Genomic DNA, 23,391 nt, shown 5'->3' on the forward strand with positions numbered 1-23,391 from the left:
AAGTAAGTACAATTTAATAGCCATTACAGAGACATGGCTACAGGAGGATGTGGATTGGGACCTGATTATTGAAGGATAGAGGACATTTAGGAAGGACAGGAAGTGAGGAACAGGCGGAGTGGTGGCTTTGTTTGTTAATGGTATTAGCACAATAGAGGGGGATGACCTAAGTTCAGGAAACCAGAATGTGCAAATGGTTTGGCGGAGATGAGAAATGGTAAAGGCAAGAAGTCACGTGTGGGAGTCATGTACAGGGCCCCTAACAGTAACCACATGGTAGGGTGGAGCATAAAGGAAGAAACCCAACAGAGGGCGGTAGCGAGAAGTGACTGAGAAGCATTCTGGTAGAAGTCAGTGCAGTCACCGCAACTCAGAAGGGGATCGAGGAGAAGGACCTTTGCTCTCAACAGGAGGAAGAGCATCCAACAGAGGGCGGTAGCGAGAAGTGACTGAGAAGCATTCTGGGAGAAGTCAGTGCAGTCACCGCAACTCAGAAGGGGATCGAGGAGGACCCACTGTCAAAGAACGAAATAGCCCCAAACATTACATTGCTGTAGTGTTTCCCTCCCTCCTCCTCCTCAAAAAAAAGAGAGAGAGAAGTAGAGGCAGTACCTTTAGGAGTGCACCAGACCTGTGAGGGACACTCTTATGAAAGTGGATTAAAAAAAAAAGCAGCTGATTGGTGAGTAAATCCTGGTGAGTTTTTCAAATCTATTAAAGTAATTCATTGCTTAATACTGAGGTAGGAGCTAAAAAAAAAGTAATAGAGTAGTACTGTACAAGTATAATTAGTCAAGAAACAAGGTTCCTAGCTAACATAAATAAGGCCCCGAGCTAGCGTACTTTATAAGGGAGTAACTAGCTTAATCGAGAGGGACTTCATGGCAGGAGAACTCAGACCCGTGATATGCTCCTCCTGCAGGATGAGGGAAATGAGGGACGCTTCTAGCGTCCCTGGTGACCATGTGTGCGGAAGGTGTGTCCAAATGCAGCTTCTAGCTAACCGGATTTCGGAGCTGGAGCTGCGGGTGGACTCGTTGTGGAGCATCCGCGATGCTGAGCAAGTCATGGATAGCACATTTAGCGAGGTGGTCACACTGCAGGTGAAGATTACACAAGCAGCAAGGGAACAGGTGACCATCAGGAACAGTAAAAGACTCAGGAAGGTAGTGCAGGAGTCCCCTGTGGTCATCCCCCTCTCTAACAGATACCGCTTTGGGTACTGTTGCGGGGGGATGGCCTCTCAGGAGAAAGCAGCAACAGCAAATTCATGGCACCGTGGGTGGCTCTGCTGCTCAGAGGGGTGGGAGGAAAACAAGTGGCAGGGCTATAGTGATATGGGATTCAATAGTTAGGGGCACAGACAGACGCTCCTGTGGCCGCAAACGTGAATCAAGGATGGTATGTTGCCTCCCTGGTGTGAGGGTCCAGGATGTCACAGAGCGGCTGCAGGACATTCTGGGGAGGGAAGGTAAGCGACCAGTGGTTGTGGTACACATTGGTACCAACGACATAGGTAAACTAAGGGATGAGGACCTGCAAGCTCAGTACAGGAAGTTAGGAGATAAATTAAAATGCAGGACCTCAAATATAGTAATCTCAGGATTACTCCCAGTTCCACGTGCTAGCGAGAGCAGGAATAAGAGGATAGACCAAATGAACACATGGCTGGAGAGATGGTGTAGCCGGGAGGGATTCAGATTCTTGAGGCACTGGGACTGGTTCTGGGGAAGGTGGGACCTGTACAAACCAGACAGGCTGCACCCAGGCAGAGCTGGGACCAGTGTCCTTGCGGGGGCTTTTGCTAGTTCTGTTGGGGAGTATTTAAACTAGAGTGGCAGGGGGATGGGATCCCAGGAGTAGGATCCGATCGGTCAGATACAGATCAGGAAAATGGAGGTAGAACATTAGCTAGGGATGTTGTGATAGACATGGAGTTAAAGGAGAAGCAAAGTTCACAAAGTGTCCAGCAAGGGAAATTGATGGGGTTAATCTGTTTATACTTCAATGCAAGGAGCATTACAAACAAGGTAGATGAGTTAAGGGCACAGGTAGACACATGGCAGCAGGATGTCATTGCTGTAACGGAGACCTGGCTAAAGAAGGGACAAAACTGGCAGCTTAATATCCCTGGTTATAGAGTCTTCAGACACAATAGAGTCGGAGATAAAAAAGGAGGTGGGGTAGCACTGATGGTTAAAGAATCAATTCCAGTTGTGAGAAGGGATGATATACTAAATGGGTCAACAAATGAGGCTTTATGGATTGAGCTTAGAAATAAAAAAGGGGCAGTATACTGGGAGTATACTACAGACCCCCAAATAGTGAAAGGAAGAGAGAAGAACAAATATGTAGGCAAATTTCTGCTTGTAAGAACAAGAGGGCAATAATAGTAGAAGACTTCAACTATCCTAATATCAACTGGGATTCAAACAATATAAGGGGCACTGAGGGAGAAAAATTCATGCAGTGTGTCCAGGAAAATGTTTTCAACCAATTAGTGACAAACCCAACGAGAGGAGATTCAATTCTAGACCTAGTCTTGGGGAACGAAGAAGGGCAACTGGGTGAAGTGACAGTTGGTGACCATATCGGGGACAGTGATCACAATTCAGTTAGATTTAGCATTACCATGGAAAAGGACAGAGATAAGGCAGGAGTAAAAGTCTTGAACTAGGGGAAGGCAGATTTTGCAGAAATGAGAAGGGACTTGGCTGAGGTGGACTGGACAGCACTGCTGGAGGATAAAACAGTGGAAAACCAGTGGGAAGCACTAAAAAGCGAGATCCTAATTAGAACCATAGAACCATAGAAAAGTTACGGCACAGAAGGAGGCCATTCGGCCCATCTTGTCCATGCCATCCCGAGGACATCCAGATGCCCTTTCTCATCCCACCTTCCTGCACCCGGCCCATAGCCCTGCAGCTTACAGCACTTAAGGTGCAGATCCAGGTACTTTTTAAAAGAGTTTAAAGTTTCTGCTTCTACCACCAACTTGGGCAGCGAATTCCAGACACCCACTACCCTCTGTGTTAAAAAGTTCTTCCTCATGTCCCCCCTACGCCATCTGCCACTTATCTTGAATCTATGTCCCCTGGTTCTAGAATTCTCCATCAAGGGAAACAATTTTATCCTGTCCACTCTATCTATTCCCCTCATAATTTTGTACACCTCAATCAAGTCACCTCTCAGGCTTCTTTGTTCTAAGGAAAATAACCCCAACCTATCCAATCTCTCCTCATAGCTACTTTTTTCTAACCCTGGCAACATTTTAGTAAACCCCCTCTGCACTCTCTCCAGAGCTTTTACGTTCTTCCTGTAATGTGGTGACCAGAACTGCACACAATACTCCAGTAGTGGCCTCACCAGTGTACAAGGTATACATGTTCCCTAGAAAAATAAGAGTGCTACTGCCAAATCTAGAACCCATCCGGTTGTCTAGAGGAATACAGAGGAAGATCAAACAGAAAAAGAAAGCGTACGATAGGCACAAAGAACTAAGCACTGCAGATAGCCTAGACGAATATAGGAAGTGCAGGGACGAAGTAATTAAGGAAATCAAAGAGAGGGCATGAAAAAAGATTAGCAAGTAAAGTTAAAGATAACCCAAAGATGTTTTACCAATACATTAATGCTAAAAGGTTAGTTAAGGAAAAAGTGGGACCTATCAGAGATGAAGATGGAAACTTGTGTGTAGATGCAGAGGCTGTGGGAAGGGTTTTGAATGAATATTTTGTCTCCGTGTTGACAAAGGAAAGGGAGGATGTAGATATAGTAGTCTAGGAGGAACACTGCGAGATATTGGACGGGCTATTCATAAAGAGAGAGGAAGTATTTATATGAACGACATAGATGACTATGTGGGGGGTAGGATTAATAAGTTTGCAGATGACACAAAGGTTGGCCGGGTGGTTACAGTGAGGTTGAGTGTCTTGGGCTACAGGAAGATATAGACGGGATGGTCAAATGGGCTGATAAGTGGCAGATGGAATTTAACCCTGAAAAGTGTGAGGTGATACACTTTGGAAGGAGTAATTTAACAAGGAAGCATTCAATTAACGGCATGACACTAGGACGTTCTGAGGAACAAAGGGACCTTGGCGTGTGTGTCCATTGATCTCTGAAGGCGGAGGGGCATGTTAGTGGGGTAGTGAAAAAGGCATATGGGACACTTGCCGTTATCAATCGAGGCATGGATTACAAAAGTAGGGAGATCATGTTGGAGTTGTATAGAACCTTGGTGAGGCCACAGCTGGAGTACTGTGTGCAGTTCTGGTCCCCACATTATAGGAAGGATGTGATTGCACTGGAGGGGGTGCAGAGGAGATTCACCAGGATGTTGCCTGGGATGAAACATTTAAGATATGAAGAGAGGTTGGATAGACTTATGTTGTTTTGTGGTCAGGGTCAGCAGGGTGTGATTGCAAGTGTGGCAGATAGAGGGATCCTGTGTTCAGGAACAGAGGAGCCTCAGCTCTTGACCTTGTCCAACAGGTACGAGGTACTTGCTCCCTGTGTGGATGAGGAACAGGGCTGTAGGGAGGATGAGCCAGCTGACCACATCACTGTGGCACAGGAGGCCATTCAAGAGGGGGGAGCAAAAAGACAGGTGGTAGTTGTAGGGGATTCTATAATTAGGGGAATTGATAGCATCCTTTGTAAGCAGGATCGAGAGTCCTGCATGGTATGTTGCCTGCCTGATGCCAAGGTGAGGGACATCTCTGACCGGCTTGAAAGGATATTGGAGAGGGAGGGGGTTGTTGTGGTCCACGTTGGGACAAATAACATAGGTAAGACTAGGAAAGAGGACCTGTTTGGGGATTATCAGGAACTAGGAACTAAATTAAAGAACAGGTCCTCAAGGGTTATAATCTCCGGATTACTACCCGAGCCACCTGCAAATCGGCATAGGGAGGAGAGAATAAGGGAAGTTATCACGTGGCTAAAGGAGTGGTGCGGGAAAGAGGGGTTCCATTTTGTGGGGCACTGGCATCAGTATTGTAACAGGAGGGATCTGTATTGTTAGGAGGGTCTCCACCTGAACCGACCTGGGATCATTGTTCTAGCGAAAAGGGTAAATAGGGTGGTCAACAGGACTTTAAACTAGAAAGTTGGTGGGGAGGGAAGGGTAAAACTCCAAGAAGTATGACTAATGAGAAACAAAGCAGCAGGTTAGCCTGTGGGGGGGTGGATTCAACTTCATGGAAACTTATGAAAAAACTGAAAAAGGAGAGCCCAGGAGAGGCTATTAAAGTCCCCAGAACACAAAATAGGACAGAGTGTTTGGAAAGGGCTAGGAATCTAACTTCAAGCACATCAGATAAAGGGACGACAATGAGAAAGGGGACGGGAAATACAGGACTGAAGGTGTTGTATCTGAATGCACGCAGTATACGAAATAAGGTAAATGAGCCTGTGGCGCAGATTGAAATTGGCAGTTATGGGCATCACGGAGACATGGCTGCAAGGGGATCAGGACTGGGAGCTAAATATCCAAGGATATACATCCTATCGAAAAGATAGGCAGGTTGGCAGAGGGGGTGGGGTTGCTTTGTTAGTAAGAAATGAAATTAAATCGATAGCAAGAAACGACGTAGGGTCAGATGATGTAGAATCTGTGTTGGTAGAGTTGAGGAACCGCAAAGGTAAAAAAACCATAACGGGAGTTATGTACAGGCCTCTGAACAGTAGTCAGGATGTGGGGCACAAGATACACCAGGAGATAGAAAAGGCGTGTAAGAAAGGCAATGTCAGTGATCATGGAGGATTTCAATATGCAGGTAGACTGGGAAAATCAGGTTGGTAGTGGATCCCAAGAAAAGGAATTTGTGGAATGTCTACGAGATGGCTTTTTGGAGCAGCTTGTGGTGGAGCCCACTAGGGAACAGGAATTTCTAGATTTAGTGATGTGTAATGAGGCAGATTTGATAAGGGAGCTTAAGGTGAAGGAACCCTTAGGAGGAAGTGACCATAATATGATACAAACTTACCCGGCAATTTGAGAGGAAAAAGCTGGAATCAGATGTAACGGTATTACAGTTGAATAAAGGCAACTACAGAGGCATGAGGGAGGAGCTGGCCAGAATTGACTGGGAGATGAACCTAGCAGGAAAGACAGTGGAACAGCAATGGCAGGAGTTTCTGGGAGTAATTTGGGGGAGACAGCAAAAATTCATCCCTAGGATGAGGAAGCATACTAAAGGGAAGACGAGGCAACCATGGCTGACAAGGGAAGTCAGGGACAGCATAAAAGCTAAAGAGAAAGCATACAATGCAGCGAAGAGCAGTGGGAAAGCAGGGGATTGGGAAGCCTACAAAGACCAACAGAGGACAACTAAAAAAGAAATAAGGAGGGAGAAGATTAAATATGAGGATAAACTAGCCAGGTAAGAGAGAGGCAAAAGTGGACATTGGGTCGCTGGAAAATGATGCTGGAGAAGTAGTAGTGGGGAACAAAGAAATGGCGGAGGAACTGAATAGGTACTTTGCGTCAGTCTTCACGGTGGAAGACACGAGCAACATCCCCAAAGTTCAAGAGAGTCGGGAGGCAGAGGTGAGTATGGTGGCCATTACCAAGGAGAAGGTGCTAGGAAAACTGAAAGGTCTGAAGGTGGATAAATCACCTGGACCAAATGGATTACATCGCAGAGTTCTGAAGGAGATAGCTGAAGAGGTAGTGGAGGCGTTAGTGGTGATCTTTCAGGAATCACTGGAGTCAGGGAGGGTCCCAGAGGACTGGAAAATCGCTAATGTAACCCCCCTGTTTAAGAAGGGAGTGAGGCAAAAGACGGGAAATTACAGGCCGATTAGCTTGACCTCGGTCGTTGGTAATATTTTAGAGTCCATTATTAAGGATGAGATTTCAGAATACTTGGAAGTGCATGATAAAATAGGGCAAAGTCAGCATGGTTTCATCAAGGGGAGGTCATGCCTGACAAATCTGTTAGAATTCTTTGAGGAGGTAACGAGCAGGTTAGACAAAGGAGAGCCAATGGATGTTATCTACTTGGACTTCCAGAAGGCCTTTGACAAGGTGCCGCACAGGAGGCTGCTCAGTAAGATAAGAGCCCATGGTGTTAGAGGCAAGGTACTAGCATGGATAGAAGATTGGCTGTCTTGCAGGAGGCAGAGAGTGGGGATAAGGGGATCCTTCTCAGGATGGTGGCCGGTGACTAGTGGAGTTCCGTACGGGTCAGTGTTGGGACCACAACTTTTCACTTTGTACATTAATGATCTAGATGAAGGAACTGAGGGCATCCTGGCTAAGTTTGCAGATGATACAAAGATAGGTGGAGGGACAGGTAGTTTTGAGGAGGCGGGGAGGCTGCAGAAGGATTTGGACAGGTTAGGAGAATGGGCAAAGAAGTGGCAGATGGAATACAACGTGGGGAAGTGTGAGGCCATGAACTTTAGTCGGAAGAATAGAGGCATAGACTATTTTCTAAATGGGGAGAGAATTCAGAAATCTGGAGTGTAAAGTGCATTGGGAGTCCTAGTCCAGGATTCTCTTAAGGTTAACTTGCAGGTTGAGTCGGTAGTTAGGAAGGCAAATGCAATGTTGGGATTTATTTCGAGAGGACTAGAATATAAAAGCAGGGATCTGCTGCTGAGGCTTTATAAGGCTCTAGTTAGACCACATTTAGAATATTGTGAGCAATTTTGGACCCCGTATCTCAGGAAGGATGTGCTGGCCCTGGAGAGGGTCCAGAGGAGGTTCACGAGAACAATCCCAGGAATGAAAGGCTTAACATATGAGGAACGTTTGAGGACTCTGGGTTTATACTCGATGGAGTTTAGAAGGATGAGGGGGGATCTGATTGAAACTTACAGAATACTGAAAGGCCTGGATAGAGTGGACGTGGGGAAGATGTTTCCATTAGTAGGAGAGACTAGGACCCAAGGGCACAGAGTAAAGGGAAGACCTTTTAGAACAGAGATGAGGAGACACTTCTTTAGCCAGAGAGTGGTGAATCTATGGAATTCATTGCCACAGAAGGCTGTGGAGGCCAGGTCATTGAGTGTATTTAAGTCCGAAATAGATAGGTTCTTGATTGGTAAGGGGATCAAAGGTTATGGGGAGAAGGCGGGAGAATGGGGTTGAGAAACTTATCAGCTATGATTGAATGGTGGAGCAGACTCGATGGGCCGAATGGCCTAATTTCTGCTCCTATGCCTTATGGTCTTATGGTCTATGGGTTGAAATCCTTGAAAGTTGATGAGTCACCAGGGCCAGATGGATTGTTTCTGTGGCTGCTGAAGGAAGTCAGGGAGGAGATAGGAGATGCTCTGAGGATGATTTTCCAATCTTCACTAGATACAGGGGAGGTACCGGAGGACTGGAGAAATGCAAACGTAGCTCCATTGTTTAAAAAGGGATCAAAGGAAATGCCAATTATAGGCCAGTTAGTCTTACGTCAGTGGTGAGCAAATTAGTAGAATCAATCCTGAGAGATAGAATTAACTGTCATGTGGAAAGGCATGGACTAGTCAGGGATGGTCAGCATGGATTTGTTTAAGGAAGGTCTTGCCTCACAAATTTGATTGAATTTTTTAAGGAAGTGACAAGAAGGGTTGATGAAGGTAGTGCAGTGGATGTTGTGTACATGGATTTTAGCAAGGCATTTGATAAGGTCCCATGTGGCAGATTGGTCAGGAAAGTAAAAGCCCATGGGATTCAGGGTAATGTGGTAACTGGATAAAAGGTTGGCTTTGTAAAGGGAAACAAAGGGTAATGGTCGATGGATGCCCTTGCGAATGGAAAGTTGTCACAAGTGGTGTTCCACAGGGCTCGGTGTTGGGACCCTTGATGTTTGTGTTATATATTAACGATTTGGACATGAACGTGGGGGGCATGATTGGGAAATTTGCAGATGACACAAAGATTGGCCGAGTAGTGGATAGTGTAGAAGATAGCCATAATCTCCAAAACGAAATTGATGGGTTGATGGAGTGGGCAGTAAAGTGGCAGATGGATTTTAACATAGAGAAGTGTGAGGTCATACATTTAGGGAGGTCAAACAGTTACAGGGATTACACAATAAATGGGAATATGCTAAGAGGGGAAGATGAAGTGAGAGATCTTGGTGTACAAGTACACAGGTCCCTGAAGGCAGCAGTTCAAGTAGACAAGGTTGTAAAGAAGGCATATGGAATGCTGTCCTTCATTTGCAGAGGTATAGAATGTAAAAGTAAGGATATAATGTTGGAATTATATAAAACAAACACTGGTGAGGCCACAACTGGAGTATTGTGTGCTGTTCTGGTCACCACATTACAGGAAGGACGTAATAGCTCTGGAGAGAGTGTGGAGGAGGTTTACAAGAATGTTGCCAGGGTTAGAAAAGTGTAGCTACGAGGAGAGATTGGATAGGTTGGGGTTATATTCCTGAGAACAAAGAAGGCTGAGAGGTGACTTAATTGAGGTGTACAAAATTATGAGGGGAATAGATAGAGTGGACAGGATAAAATTGTTTCCCTTGATGGAGAATTCTAGAACCAGGGGACATAGATTCAAGATAAGTGACAGAAGGTGTAGGGGGGACATGAGGAAGAACGTTTTTACGCAGAGGGTAGTGGGTGTCTGGAATTCGCTGCTCAAGTTGGTGGGAGAGGCAGAAACTCTAAACTCTTTTAAAAAGTACTTGGATCTGCACCTTGAGTGCTGAAAGCTGCAGGGCTATGGGCCGGGTGCAGGAAGGTGGGATTAGAAAGGGCACCTGGGTGTCCTCGGGCTGGCATGGACAAGATGGGCCGAATGGCCTCCTCTGTGCCGTAACTTTTCTATGGTTCTAAATGATTGGAGCTTGTCTGAAAGGCACAGCGATATTTTCCCTATGACAGATGTTGATCTACTGCACTTGAAAAGTCAAAGATAGCCTAGATGAGGAGTTCATAAATGTTTCCGAGTTAGTTTCTTGGAACAATATGTTCTTGAGCCAACCAGAGAGCAGGCTATATAGACCTGGTATTGTACACGAGATGGGATTAACTGAAAACGCACATAGAAATAAGTAAGTACAATTTAATAGCCATTACAGTCAACGGGATTAACAATCTCATAGTGAAGGCGCCCCTAGATAGCAGCGACCATAATATGATTGACTTTTACATTCAGTTTGAGGGAGAGAGGAGTGGTCCGAGACCATGTTTTTAAACTTAAATAAAGGCAATTACGAGGGCGTGGAAGCAGAGCTGGCTAAAGTGAATTGGCAAATTAGGTTAAGGGATAGGTTAATAGCAGTGCAGTGGCAAACATTTAAGGGGATATTTCAGGATATACACAGTAGATACATTCCAACGACTAAGAAAAATTCCAAGGGACGGACACATCATCCGTGGTTAACTAGAAAGGTTAAAGATCGTATCAAACTTAAAGAAAAAGTATGTAATTTTGCAAAGATTGGTGGAGGGTCAGAAGATTGGACATAATATAAAGAACAACAAAGGATGACTTAAAGATTAATAAGGAGAGAAAAATTAGAGCTAGCCAGAAATATAAAAGCAAATATTAAGAGTTTCTATAAATATTTTAAAAAGAAACAAGTTAACAAAGTGAGCATTGGCCCTATAGAAACTGAGTCTGGATAATCGATAATAGAAAACAACAAGGAAATGGCAGATGAATTGAATAGGTATTTTGCATCAGCCTTCACTGTAGAGGATACAAGTAACATCCCAGAAGTAGCTATAAATAAGGAAATGGAAGGGAGGGAGGAACTCAGGAAAATTACAATCACCAGAGAAGTGCTACTGAGTAAATTGTTGGAGCTGCAGGCTGACAAATGCCCTGGTCCTGATTTAGTTCATCCTCAGGTCTTAAAAGAATTGCCTAGGTTGATGCATTGGTTTTAATTTTCCAAAACTCCCTAGATTCAAGGAAGGCCCCGTTAGATTGGAAGATAGCAAATGTAACTCCATTATTCAAAAAGGGAGGGAGACAGAAAATGGGAAACAACAGGCCAGTTAGCTTGACATCTGTCGTAGGGAATATGTTAGAAGCTTTTATTAAAGGAGCTATAGCAGGGCACTTGGATAAGTTCAGTGTAATCAGGCAGAGTCAAAGTGGTTTGTGAAAGAGAAATCATGTTTAACCAACTTATTGAGGAAGTAACATATGCTGTGGTAAAGGGGAACCGGTGGATGTACTGTACTTAGATTTCCACTTTGATAAAGTGCCACGTCAAAGGCTATTGCGGAAAATAATATCTCATGGTATCGGGGGTAATATATTGGCATGGATAAATGATTGGCTGGCTAACAGGAAGCAGAGACTAGGCATAAATGGGTATTTTTGAGGTTGGCAAGATGTTACGAGTGGTGTGCCACAGGGATCAGTGCTGGGACCTCAACTGTTTATCATTTATATAAATGACTTGGGTGAAGGGATGGATGAGATGGTTGCCAAATTTGCTGATGATACAAAGATAGGTAGGAAAGTAAGTTGTAAAGAGGACATCATGAGGCTACAAAAAGATATAGATAGGTTAAATTGAGTGGGGAAAGATCTGTCAAATGGAGTATGATGTGGAATTGTCCATTTTGACAGGAAGAATAAAAGAGAAGCTTATTATCTAAGTGGTGGGAGATTGCAGAACTCTGATCTGGGTGTCTTAGTGCATGAATCACAAAAGGCTATGCAGGTACAGCAAGTAATTAGGAAAGCTAATAGATAGTTATCATTTATTGCGAAGGGAATTGAATCCAAAGTAGGGAGGTTATGCTTCAGTTATACACAGCACTAGTGAGACTGGAGTACTGTGTACAGTATTGGTCACCTTAATTAAGGAAGGATGTAAATGTGTTGGAAGCAGTTCAGAGAAGGTTTACCAGACTAATACCTGGAATGGGCAGGATGTCTTATGAGGAAAGATTGGACAGGTTAGGCTTGTATCTGCTGGAGATTAGAAGAGTAAGAGGTGACTTGATTGAAACATATAAGATCCTGAGGGGTCTTGAGAGGATGGATGTGGAGAGGATGTTTCCTCTTGTGGGAGAACCTAGAACTCGGGGTCACTGTTTAAAAATAACGGGTCACCCATTTAAAATGGAGATGAAGTGAAATTTTTCATCTGAGGGTTGTGAGCCTTTGGAACTCCCTTCCTGAAAAGGTGGTGGAAGCAGAGCCTTTGAATATTTTTAAGGCAGAGGTGGATAGATTCTTGGTAAGTAAGGAGGTGATAGGTTATCGGGGGTAGGCAGGATTCAGATTTGATGTTACTATGAGATCAACCATGATCTTATTAAATGATGGAGCAGGCTCAAGGGACCGAATGGCCTACTTCTTCTCCTTGTTCGTATGTTTAGTGCGAGAAGATAGCATCGAGGTACAAGATCAGCCATAATATAGTTAAATAGAGGAGCAGGCCCGAGAAACTGAATAGCCTATTGCTGCTTCTATGTTCTTAAATACTCAACATTGTTTAAAATTTGGGAAGAAGTAGCAAAACTCCCAGAGGCGTTTGTTCATTTATAACTGCAGGAAAGTTTGTGACCAACAGTTGAACTGGATCATACAGGAGATCCAGGCAGGATATAGGAAAATGGTTGCCAGCTTTGCAGAAACAAAATTAACATGGCTTCTACTGCAGTCACTTCTAAAGAAATATTTTAGCATTTACTCAGTTTTCTTTCCAATAGTTATTAAATTCAAATCCAGATTTAATAATGACAGAAGGCAAAAATGATGCAATAGCAGACCACATGTAGCCCAATGTTCAGGTCAGCCTGACAGTGGTCCTTCTCCTCTATAATATTAATCTTGAGCAACTGGATTGATTCATCTTTTTTTGCCTTTTGTTGAATTTTTTCAAAAAATATACTTCATTCTTTAAATTTGTAAAGGTGCTTTGCATAAAAGTTCAAACTTGACATTACATAAAGTGCAGAACAGTCAGTTTCTTTCAATTCAGCACAGGAGGTTGCTCACTACATTTACAATTATATGTTATATTTACAATAACCATTTGCATTTCTTGTCAAAACATTCTCTGCTGCATACAGCCCAAGGTGTTTTATCTGTGTTCCAGCTCTTCGGTAGCAGGAGGGCCTAAGAAAGGTTGTCAAACCCAATTTGCCTTTAACCTATATATTTCCAAGAGCCATTACATTTTGTCCTGGATTATTGGCCAGGATTTTGGTGGGAACCGTCGTGGGCAGGACGGAAAATTTGATGGACCAGCCAAAGGTCCGTTGACTTTGTGCGGGAATTTCTGGTCCCGCGGCAGGCGGGATCGGAAAACCCCAGCCATTGTGCCTAAAGGTTTCTCCACCACCATCATTAGACTGGCATGCAGTTACCGTGTTTATCCCTATCCACTTTTTGGACAGGGGTGTAACATTTGCAATCCTCCAATCCTTTGGCACCACTTTCATATCTAGGAGGAATTGTAAGATTGTGGCCACAGCCTTCATAGCTTTCTCTGTTCAACAATCCATCCAGCCTGGTTAATTTTTCTACTTTGAATACTTCTAACCTTTTAAATATCTCCTCTTTCATCTATTTTTATTCTAACTCTACTACCTCGTCCAATACTGTGACATTGGTAGCATCCCCTTCTTTCGTGAAGATAGATGCAAAGTACTCATTTAGTACTTTGGGCATGTCCTCTGACTCCACAGGACGATGTCCTAAATCGTTCCTAATTGGCACCTGTCTTCCTTTGACTACCCTTTTACTAATTCTATGTTTTTATAAAAGACATCTGAGCTTCCTTTAATGTTAGCTAATCCAGTCTCATGCTCTCTTTTCCCCTCTTAGTTTCTTTGTTTCGATCTCCTCTATACTCTCTATGTACAGCTTGGTTATCTATTGTTTTAGGATCCATACAATTATCATAAGCCTCCTTAATTTATCTTTTTAACCTCTATTTTTAGTCATCCAGGGAGCTCCAGCTTTGGATCCTCTTCATTACTTCTTCATAGGAATGTTCAATGTAGTCCTCCTCCAGCTGTATTTTTATACTTGATTGTTCCTTGTTCTTTTTCATAACTATTCTAAACCTAATATTATGATCAGTATCCTCATATGCTCCACTTGCCCCATTTCATTACTTAGATCCAGCACAGCTTCCTTCCTTGTTGGGCTGGAAAAGCAACCTATTTTAGGATGATTAAGTCCCCTAATTATCATTACACTATAGTTCTTTGCCTGCAAATTTGCTCCTCCACCTCTTTCCCACTATCCGGTGGCCTGTAGTATACACCAAATGGCCTAAGAGCTCCTGTAATGTTCCTTAATTCTTACCAAGTACCTTTGGTCTTTGACCTTTTGTCATTCCTTTCCAGTCCTGCAGCAGTCTCTTTGATCAATACTGCAACCTGCCCTCCTTTTTTATTCCTGCCCTGTCTTTCCCAAATATTTTGTAACCAGAAAAATTATGTTCCCAATCCTCCCCTTCTTTAAGCCAGGTTCTTGCCACTGTATCACAGTACCATATGGTAACTTGTGCTTGCAGCTCACCAGCCTTATTTTTAATGCTCTGTGGATTTTCACACCCATCCATTCCAAACCCATCTTTGCATTCATCCCTTGTAAGATTCTGTATTTTTTTAACTATATTTTACTCTAATACTATTTGTTTTTCCTACACCTATATGCATCTTGTTTCTCCTCTCTTCATCCCTCCCAAATTAGTTTAAACCTTCCCCAACAGCACTAGTTAACCTCCCTGTGAGCACATTGGTCTCAGCTCTGTTGAGATGCAACCCATCCATTTTGTACAGGTCCCTTATCCACCAGAGCTTGTCTCAATGCTCCAGAAATCTAAAACTCTCCCTCCTCCGCCATCTCCAGCCACATGTGAACTTGTTTCATCTTACTGGTATTCGACTCATCAACATATACTGAGATTGAGGTCTTGCATTTTGAATTTCCTCCCCAGTTCTTGAAATTAAAAATTGATTCCCACATGGATCACCACTTTTGCCTTTCCTTTTTCCCCCACTTCAAAATATTCTGCACCCTCCAAGTGATATCCTTTGCCCAGGCACCAGAGAGAGCCCAGAGAGAGGGTTGGCAGTTGCAAAAACACCTGTCTGCACAACCCACCCTCCCCCGACTACTGAATCGCTTTATAAATGCCTGCTCCTGTGTCAGACAAAAGATGGCACCTCTGACAGTGCAGCATCCTCTCAGAACTGCACTGGGAGTGTCAGCCTAAATCATCTGCTCAAGTCTCGGAAGTGGGACTTGAACCCACAAACTCCTGACTCAAAGACAGGAGTGATACTGCTTAGCTAGGACTGAAAGAATGATCCAAGGAATATTGGGTTAATGATCCATGAAGCTTTGGTGAGCCTACAGTTATAGCAATCTATGTAGGCCTTGCCCCTGTATTTACAGAAGAACATGGAGACAGTTGAAAAGGTTTGGAAAATCAAAGAATAATGAGCCCTGAATAGAGGCAACTCAGGTAAATCACTATTATAATTTGGAAAAAAGTAAAGATACATGTTGGAAGTATTTTAAGTTAGTGGGATGAATATAGGTCGATACTTAATTTGTGCAGAATCAGGGATAAGAATGGAGAACATATATTAATTGTCAGTTGTGGCTCAGCTGGTAGCATTCTGATTTCTGAATCGGAAGTGGTGGGTTCAAGTTCCACTCCAAAGACTTCAGCACAAAAATCTAACTGGCATGCCAGTGCAATATTGAGGAAATGCTGCACTGTCAGAGGTGCTGTCTTTTGGATGAAATGTTAAACTGAGGCCCTGTCTGCTCTCTCAAGTGGATGTAAAAGATCCCATGGCACTATTTTGAAAAAGAGTAGAGGAGTTCTTCCCCACTGTCCTGGCCGATATGTATCCCTCAATCAACATCACTAAAACAGATTATTTAGCCATTATCACATTACTGTTTGTGGGAGCTTGCTGTGTGCAATTGGCTGCCATATTCCCTACATACAACAGTGATAACACTTCAAAAGTAACATTGGCTGTTAAGCACTTTGGGATGTCCTTGAGGTTGTGAAAGCCACTATATTAAAGTTTTTATTTTCTTTCTTAGAAAATGGATAACTTAAAGATGAACTACTTGGTAACCTATGGGATAGATTGCCACCTAGTGCACTAAACAAGTAATCTATTGAAGGCTTCAGTGAAAAATGGGTACAGCTGAGGACAAAGGATAGGTGACTGTTCTGCAACTGAACATAAAATGTTCTGTTTAATTTCTGTCTACATGTAGAACCATGTCTGCCCTCATATTTTGTAGAATATAACAAATCATCTCAGTTAGGTTCAGCACACAAAGCAAATATTGTCCAGATTCTGTTGGTGTCAACAGAGTAAATGTTAGTGATTGATTTGTATTGATATATGTCATGATACTAATTAAAAACAATGTAATAAAATAGCATCTCAGAAGATTAGAACCAACAGAGATGATTGTTACCAGACTTGTATATGATCAGGAGTAACTGTCAGTCCTGGTGAAATAAGGGCAACCTACAAAAAATGTTTATACAATTGGAAAAATTAAATTGGAGTTAAATTCAGATTTGGAATATATGACAATATGTAACATTTTTTTATGAATAACCTTTTTAATAATTTGATTTCTAGGGCAATATGGTATGATCCTGTGTCTTACCCAACTTCATGGCAACTGGATCCAACAGAAGGCCCCAATAGAGAGAGGCGACGCTTACAAAGATGTTATTTGACCATACCTAATAAATACCTGCTCACAGACCGGCAGAAACCAGAGGGTAAAAAGATGGAACAAACCCTGAACATTTTCTGACACTTCGATCTGCTAGGATTGTCCTCAGTCTTTCTTTTTTGTTTGTTGCAGAACCACTGAAGCCACCTTTATCGTTTTTGTTTGAAGATAAATCTCATTCTTCTTTCTCATCAACTGTAAAGGATAAAGCGACAAGTGAACCTATCAGGTAACTTCATCATCTGACCAAGACTAAACAATAACTTCTTAAACTTTTCTTGTTTAAAGGTGTTCATGTGATCTGCCTTTGTTGCTAAGAAGTCGCAAATATTAATAATACATAGTATTTATCTTTTTAAAATGTGAGTTAACTTTTCCATTGGCAAGTGGGCTCTGGTTTGCCATAAACTCAATTCCCCTTAGTTTTGCCCCTCAAGAGATAACAAAATAAATATTGATTACCAAGAAGAACTCAAGAGAATCACCTAATTTGGTCTACTGGCAACATTTCTGTACCTGCTGTACTCCATATCATGGTGGCATTTGCAGTGAGAATATTGGTCATCTGACTCTCCTCATAGAACAGCAAGAGACAAATCATTAAGCCATACAGAATGGAAGGAACTAATTGGGTCAATAATGCCTGTGCCAATTTTTTAAAAGACCTTTCCAGTTATGCCCACTATCGCTTTCCTGTTGCCCTGTGAATTTTCCCCTCCATGTAAATACCCAAATACATGTGGATCCAGACAAAATAATTTTCTAATGGAAGAGGAAAAGAGATCAATTGTTTTGCAATTATTCTGATTGATGTTTATCTCACAGAGTAATATTTTGTTTTCTCGATAGATTCATTCGCAAATGTATCAATGTTGCCCCCTCTCGAGAAACGCTAGGCGAACTCCTTTTAGGTTAGTAATAATTGTGAATTCTCCACAAGTTGTTGCTAGAGCTGTGAAGAAAGATATTTAAGTTCAAGTGATATGGGGAAATTGATGGAAATCTGTTGCCTTCCAGGGGAGTCGGGAATGTATTTTGTTGAGGATAATGCTGCTGATGCCTTCGAGCACCCTGTAAGTACTCAATCTCATTTTTAAGGACTAATCTATTGGATTCATTTTACAATGGAATTCCAAAATATTTGAAGTTCAAGCTCATGTATATAAGTGCGTTCATATTTTGTGACTTTGCTATGAGAAATATGTAGTAATTCAAGGATGCAAGTCAGAAGTGGTCTTAAGAGTCAGCATGGGATAGACATTGTGTTAAGGGCTTGGATGGGAGTGGATTTCTTGAAATGTGTACAGGAGAACTTGTTAGGTCAATATGTAAAGGGTCCAACAAGGGACGGCGCAGTGCTGGACCTAATTCTGGGGAATGAAGCCGGACAGGTGGCTGAGGTGGTGGTGGGGGAGCATTTTAGTGATAGCGACCACAACATGGTACAATTTAAGCTTGTTATGGACAAAGAAATAGACAAGTTGCAAAAAAATGTTTTGGATTGGGGGAGAGCGGATTTCTGTAAAATAAGGCAGGATCTGGCCAAGGTAGACTGAGAACAGCTACTTGTGGGGAAATCTACAGAGGAGCAGTGGGAGGGCATTCAAAAAGGAAATGGGGAGGGTACAGGCTCAACATGTTCCCTCCAGGGTGATAAGAAGGAGTAACAAGCCCAGAGAACCATGGATAACCAGAAGTATTCAGGATACGATGAGGAGGATAAGAGAGGCTTTTAGCAGGTACAAGGGAAACAAATCAGCGGAGTCATTAGTGGAGTACAGAAAGTGCAGGGTGGAGCTTAGGAAAGCAATTAGGATAGCAAAGAGGGGATATGAAAAAGCTCTGGCTGGTAAAAGTAGGGAAAATCCCAAGATATTCTATAAGTGTATCAATGGGAAGAGGATAACCAGGGAAAGAGTAGGGCCCATTAGAGACCAAGGGGGCAATCTATGTGTGGAGCCAGAGGACATCGGTAGGGTGTTGAATGAATACTTCACATCCTCCTTCACCCAAGGGAATGAGGATGAAGGTATGGAACTCGGGGAGAGAGACTGCGAGGTTCTTGAGCAAATTGATATAGGGAGTGGCAAGGTATTGGAAGTGTAGGCAGGCTTAAAAGTGGACAAATCACCAGATCCAGATAATTTGTGTCCCAGGCTACTGAGGGAGGCAAGGGAGGAGATCGCAGGGGCTCTGACCCAAATTTTTAATTCCTCTCTGTCCACGGGGGAGGTGCCAGAGGACTGGAGAACAGCTAATGTGGTTCTGCTATTTAAGAAGGGTTGTAGAGATAAGCCAGGGAACTACAGACCAGTGAGTCTCACGTCAGTAATAGGGAAACTATTGGAGAAAATTCTGAAGGAGAGAATCTATCTCCACTTGGAAAGGCAAGGTTTGATCAGGGATAGTCAGCATGGCTTTGTCAGAGGGAGGTCATGCCTAACAAATTTGACTGAATTTTTTGAGGAGGTGACCAGGTGTGTAGTTGAGGGTAGTGCAGTTGATTTAGTTTATATGGATTTCAGCAAAGCCTTTGACAAGGTCCCACATGGGAGACTTATAAAGAAGGCAAAGGCACATGGGATACAGGGTAATTTGATAAGGTAGATTCAAAATTAGCTTAGTTGTAGGAGACAGAGGGTAATGACAGACAGATGCTTTAGTGACTGGAAGCCAGTGTCCAGTGGCGTACCACAGGGATCTGTGCTGGGTCCCCTATTATTCGTCATTTATATAAACGACTGAGATGACTATGTGGGGATAGGATTAATAAGTTTGCAGATGACACAAATGTTGGCCGGGTGGTTAACAGTGAGGTTGAGTGTCTTGGGCTACAGGAAGATATAGACGGGATGGTCAAATGGGCAGATAAGTGGCAGATGGAATTTAACCCTGAAAAGTGTGAGGTGATACACTTTGGAAGGAGTAATTTGACAAGGAAGCATTCAATTAACGGCATGACACTAGGAAGTTCTGAGGAAAAAAGGGACCTTGGCGTGTGTGTCCATTGATCTCTGAAGGCGGAGGGACATGTTAGTGGGGTGGTGAAAAAAGCATATGGGACACTTGCCTTTATCAATCGAGGCATAGATTACAAAAGTAGGGAGATCATGTTGGATTTGTATAGAACCTTGGTGAGGCCACAGCTGGAGTACTGTGTGTAGTTCTGGTCGCGACATTATAGGAAGGATGTGATTGCACTGGAGGGGGTGCAGAGGAGATTCACCAGGATGTTGCCTGGGATGAAACATTTAAGATATGAAGAGAGGTTGGATAGACTTGTGTTGTTTTGTGGTCAGGGTCAGCAGGATATGACTGCAAGTGAGGCAGGTAGAGGAATCCTGTGTTCAGGAACAGAGGAGCCTCAGCTCTTGACCTTGTCCAACAGGTACAAGGTACTTACTCGCTGTGTGGATGAGGAACAGGGCTGTAGGGAGGATGAGCCAGCTGACCACGTCACCGTGGCACAGGAGGCCATTCAAGAGGGGGGAGCAAAAAGACAGGTGGTAGTTGTAGGGGATTCTATAATTAGGGGAATTGATAGCATGCTTTGTAAGCAGGATCGAGAGTCCCGCATGGTATGTTGCCTGCCCGGTGCCAGAGTGAGGGACATCTCTGACCGGCTTGAAAGGATATTGGAGAGGTGGGGGGGAGGACCCAGTTGTTGTGGTCCACGTCGGGACAAATAATATAGGTAAGACTAGGAAAGAGGACCTGTTTGGGGATTATCAGGAGCTAGGAACTAAATTAAAGAACAGGTCCTCGAGGGTTATAATCTCCGGATTACTACCCGAGCCACGTGCAAATTGGCATAGAGATGAGAGAATAAGGGAAGTTATCACATGGCTAAAGGAGTGGTGCGGGAAAGAGGGGTTCCATTTTGTGGGGCACTGGCATCAGTATTGTAACAGGAGGGATCTGTATTGTTAGGACGGTCTCCACCTGAACCGACCTGGGATCAATGTTCTAGCGAAAAGGGTAAATAGGGTGGTCAACAGGACTTTAAACTAGAAAGTTGGTGGGGAGGGAAGGGTAAAACTCCAAGAAGTATGACTAATGAGAACCAAAGCAGCAGGTTAGCGTGTGGGGGGGGTGGATTAGTCCCCAGAACACAAAATAGGACCGTGTTTGGAAAGGGCTAGGAATCTAACTTCAAGCACATCAGATAAAGGGACGACAATGAGAAAGGGGACGGGAAATACAGGACTGAAGGTGTTGTATCTGAATGCACGCAGTATACGAAATAAGGTAAATGAGCTTGTGGCGCAGATTGAAATTGGCAGTTATGGGCATCACGGAGACATGGCTGCAAGGGGATCAGGACTGGGAGCTAAATATACAAGGATAGACAACCTATCGAAAAGATAGGCAGGTTGGCAGAGGGGGTGGGGTTGCTTTGTAGTAAGAAATGAAATTAAATTGACAGCAAGAAACTACGTAGGGTCAGATGATGTAGAATCTGTGTTGGTAGAGTTGAGGAACCGCAAAGGTAAAAAAACCATAACGGGAGTTATGTACAGGCCTCTGAACAGTAGTCAGGATGTGGGGCACAAGATACACCAGGAGATAGAAAAGGCGTGTAAGAAAGGCAATGTCAGTGATCATGGAGGATTTCAATATGCAGGTAGACTGGGAAAATCAGGTTGGTAGTGGATCCCAAGAAAAGGAATTTGTGGAATGTCTACGAGATGGCTTTTTGGAGCAGCTTGTGGTGGAGCCCACTAAGGAACAGGCAATTCTAGATTTAGTGATGTGTAATGAGGCAGATTTGATAAGGGAGCTTAAGGTGAAGGAACCCTTAGGAGGAAGTGACCATAATATGATAGAATTTACCCTGCAATTTGAGAGGAAAAAGCTGGAATCAGATGTAACGGTATTACAGTTGAATAAAGGCAACTACAGAGGCATGAGGGAGGAGCTGGCCAGAATTGACTGGGAGATGAGCCTAGCAGGAAAGACAGTGGAACAGCAATGGCAGGAGTTTCTGGGAGTAATTTGGGAGACGTAGCAAAAATTCATCCCTAGGAAGAAGAAGCATACTAAAGGGAAGACGAGGCAACCATGGCTGACGAGGGTAGTCAGGGACAGCATAAAAGCTAAAGAGAAAGTGTACAATGCAGCGAAGAGCAGTGGGAAAGCAGGGGATTGGGAAGCCTACAAAGACCAACAGAGGACAACTAAAAAAGAAATAAGGAGGGAGAAGATTAAATATGAGGATAAACTAGCCAGAAATATAAAAGAAGATTGCAAGAGTTTTTTTAGATATATAAAGGGTAAGAGAGAGGCAAAAGTGGACATTGGGTCGCTGGAAAATGATGCTGGAGAAGTAGTAGTGGGGAACAAAGAAATGGCGGAGGAACTGAATAGGTACTTTGCGTCAGTCTTCACGGTGGAAGACACGAGTAACAGCCCCAAAGTTCAAGAGAGTCGGTGGGGGGGGGGCAGAAGTGAGTATGGTGGCCATTACCAAGGAGAAGGGGCTAGGAAAACTGAAAGGTCTGAAGGCGGATAAATCACCTGGACCAGATGGATTACACCCCAGACGTCTGAAGGAGATAGCTGAAGAGATAGTGGAGGCGTTAGTGGTGATCTTCCAGGAATCACTGGAGTCAGGGAGGGTCCCAGAGGACTGGAAAATCGCTAATGTAACCCCCCTGTTTAAGAAGGGAGTGAGGCAAAAGACGGGAAATTACAGGCCGATTAGCCTGACCTCAGTTGTTGGTAAGATTTTAGAGTCCATTATTAAGGATGAGATTTCAGAATACTTGGAAGTGCGTGATGAAATAGGGCAAAGTCAGCATGGTTTCATCAAGGGGAGGTCATGCCTGACAAATCTGTTAGAATTCTTTGAGGAGGTAATGAGTAGCTTAGACAAAGGAGAGCCAATGGATGTTATCTACTTGGACTTCCAGAAGGCCTTTGACAAAGTGCCGCACAGGAGGCTGCTCAGTAAGATAAGAGCCCATGGTGTTAGAGGCAAGGTACTAGCATGGATAGAAGATTGGCTGTCTTGCAGGAGTCAGAGAGTGGGGATAAGGGGGCCTTTCTCAGGATGGCGGCCGGTGATTTGTGGAATTCCGCAGGGGTCAGTGTTGGGACCACAACTTTTCACTTTGTACATTAATGATCTAGATGAAGGAACTGAGGGCATCCTGGCTAAGTTTGCAGATGATACAAAGATAGGTGGAGGGACAGGTAGTATTGAGGAGGCGGGGAGGCTGCAGAAGGATTTGGACAGGTTAGGAGAATGGGCAAAGAAGTGGCAGATGGAATACAACGTGGGGAAGTGTGAGGTCATGAACTTTAGTCGGAAGAATAGAGGCATAGATTATTTTCTAAATGGGGAGAGAATTCAGAAATCTGGAGTGCAAAGTGCATTGGGAGTCCTAGTCCAGGATTCTCTTAAGGTTAATTTACAGGTTGAGTCGGTAGTTAGGAAGGCAAATGCAATGTTGGGATTTATTTCGAGAGGACTAGAATATAAAAGCAGGGATCTGCTGCTGAGGCTTTATAAGGCTCTGGTCAGACCACATTTAGAATATTGTGAGCAATTTTGGACCCCGTATCTCAGGAAGGATGTGCTGGCCCTGGAGAGGGTCCAGAGGAGGTTCACGAGAACAATCCCAGGAATGAAAGGCTTAACATATGAGGAACACTTGAGGACTCTGGGTCTATACTCGATGGAGTTTAGAAGGATGAGGGGGGATCTGATTGAAACTTACAGAATA

The 23,391-nt window shown here is 43.6% G+C and overlaps 1 protein-coding gene across 4 annotated transcripts in view; it reads left to right on the forward strand.

The window, feature by feature from the left end:
- Nucleotides 1-23,391, forward strand: part of lyst (lysosomal trafficking regulator) — a 491,836-nt gene that overhangs the window by 295,209 nt on the left and 173,236 nt on the right. For all 4 annotated transcript variants that reach the window (XR_013576613.1, XM_078541985.1, XM_078541986.1 and 1 more), the window contains 4 exons: nucleotides 16,564-16,709; nucleotides 16,796-16,892; nucleotides 17,513-17,574; nucleotides 17,681-17,736. Coding sequence is in view for 3 of the 4 variants with exons in the window: in XM_078541985.1 (XP_078398111.1) it covers nucleotides 16,564-16,709; nucleotides 16,796-16,892; nucleotides 17,513-17,574; nucleotides 17,681-17,736 (361 nt within the window). In the remaining variant the exon portion in view is untranslated. The remainder of the gene's footprint in view (nucleotides 1-16,563; nucleotides 16,710-16,795; nucleotides 16,893-17,512; nucleotides 17,575-17,680; nucleotides 17,737-23,391) is intronic.

The sequence above is a fragment of the Cetorhinus maximus genome, chromosome 5 (assembly GCF_964194155.1).
Source record: "Cetorhinus maximus chromosome 5, sCetMax3.hap1.1, whole genome shotgun sequence".
NCBI lineage: Eukaryota > Metazoa > Chordata > Chondrichthyes > Lamniformes > Cetorhinidae > Cetorhinus > Cetorhinus maximus.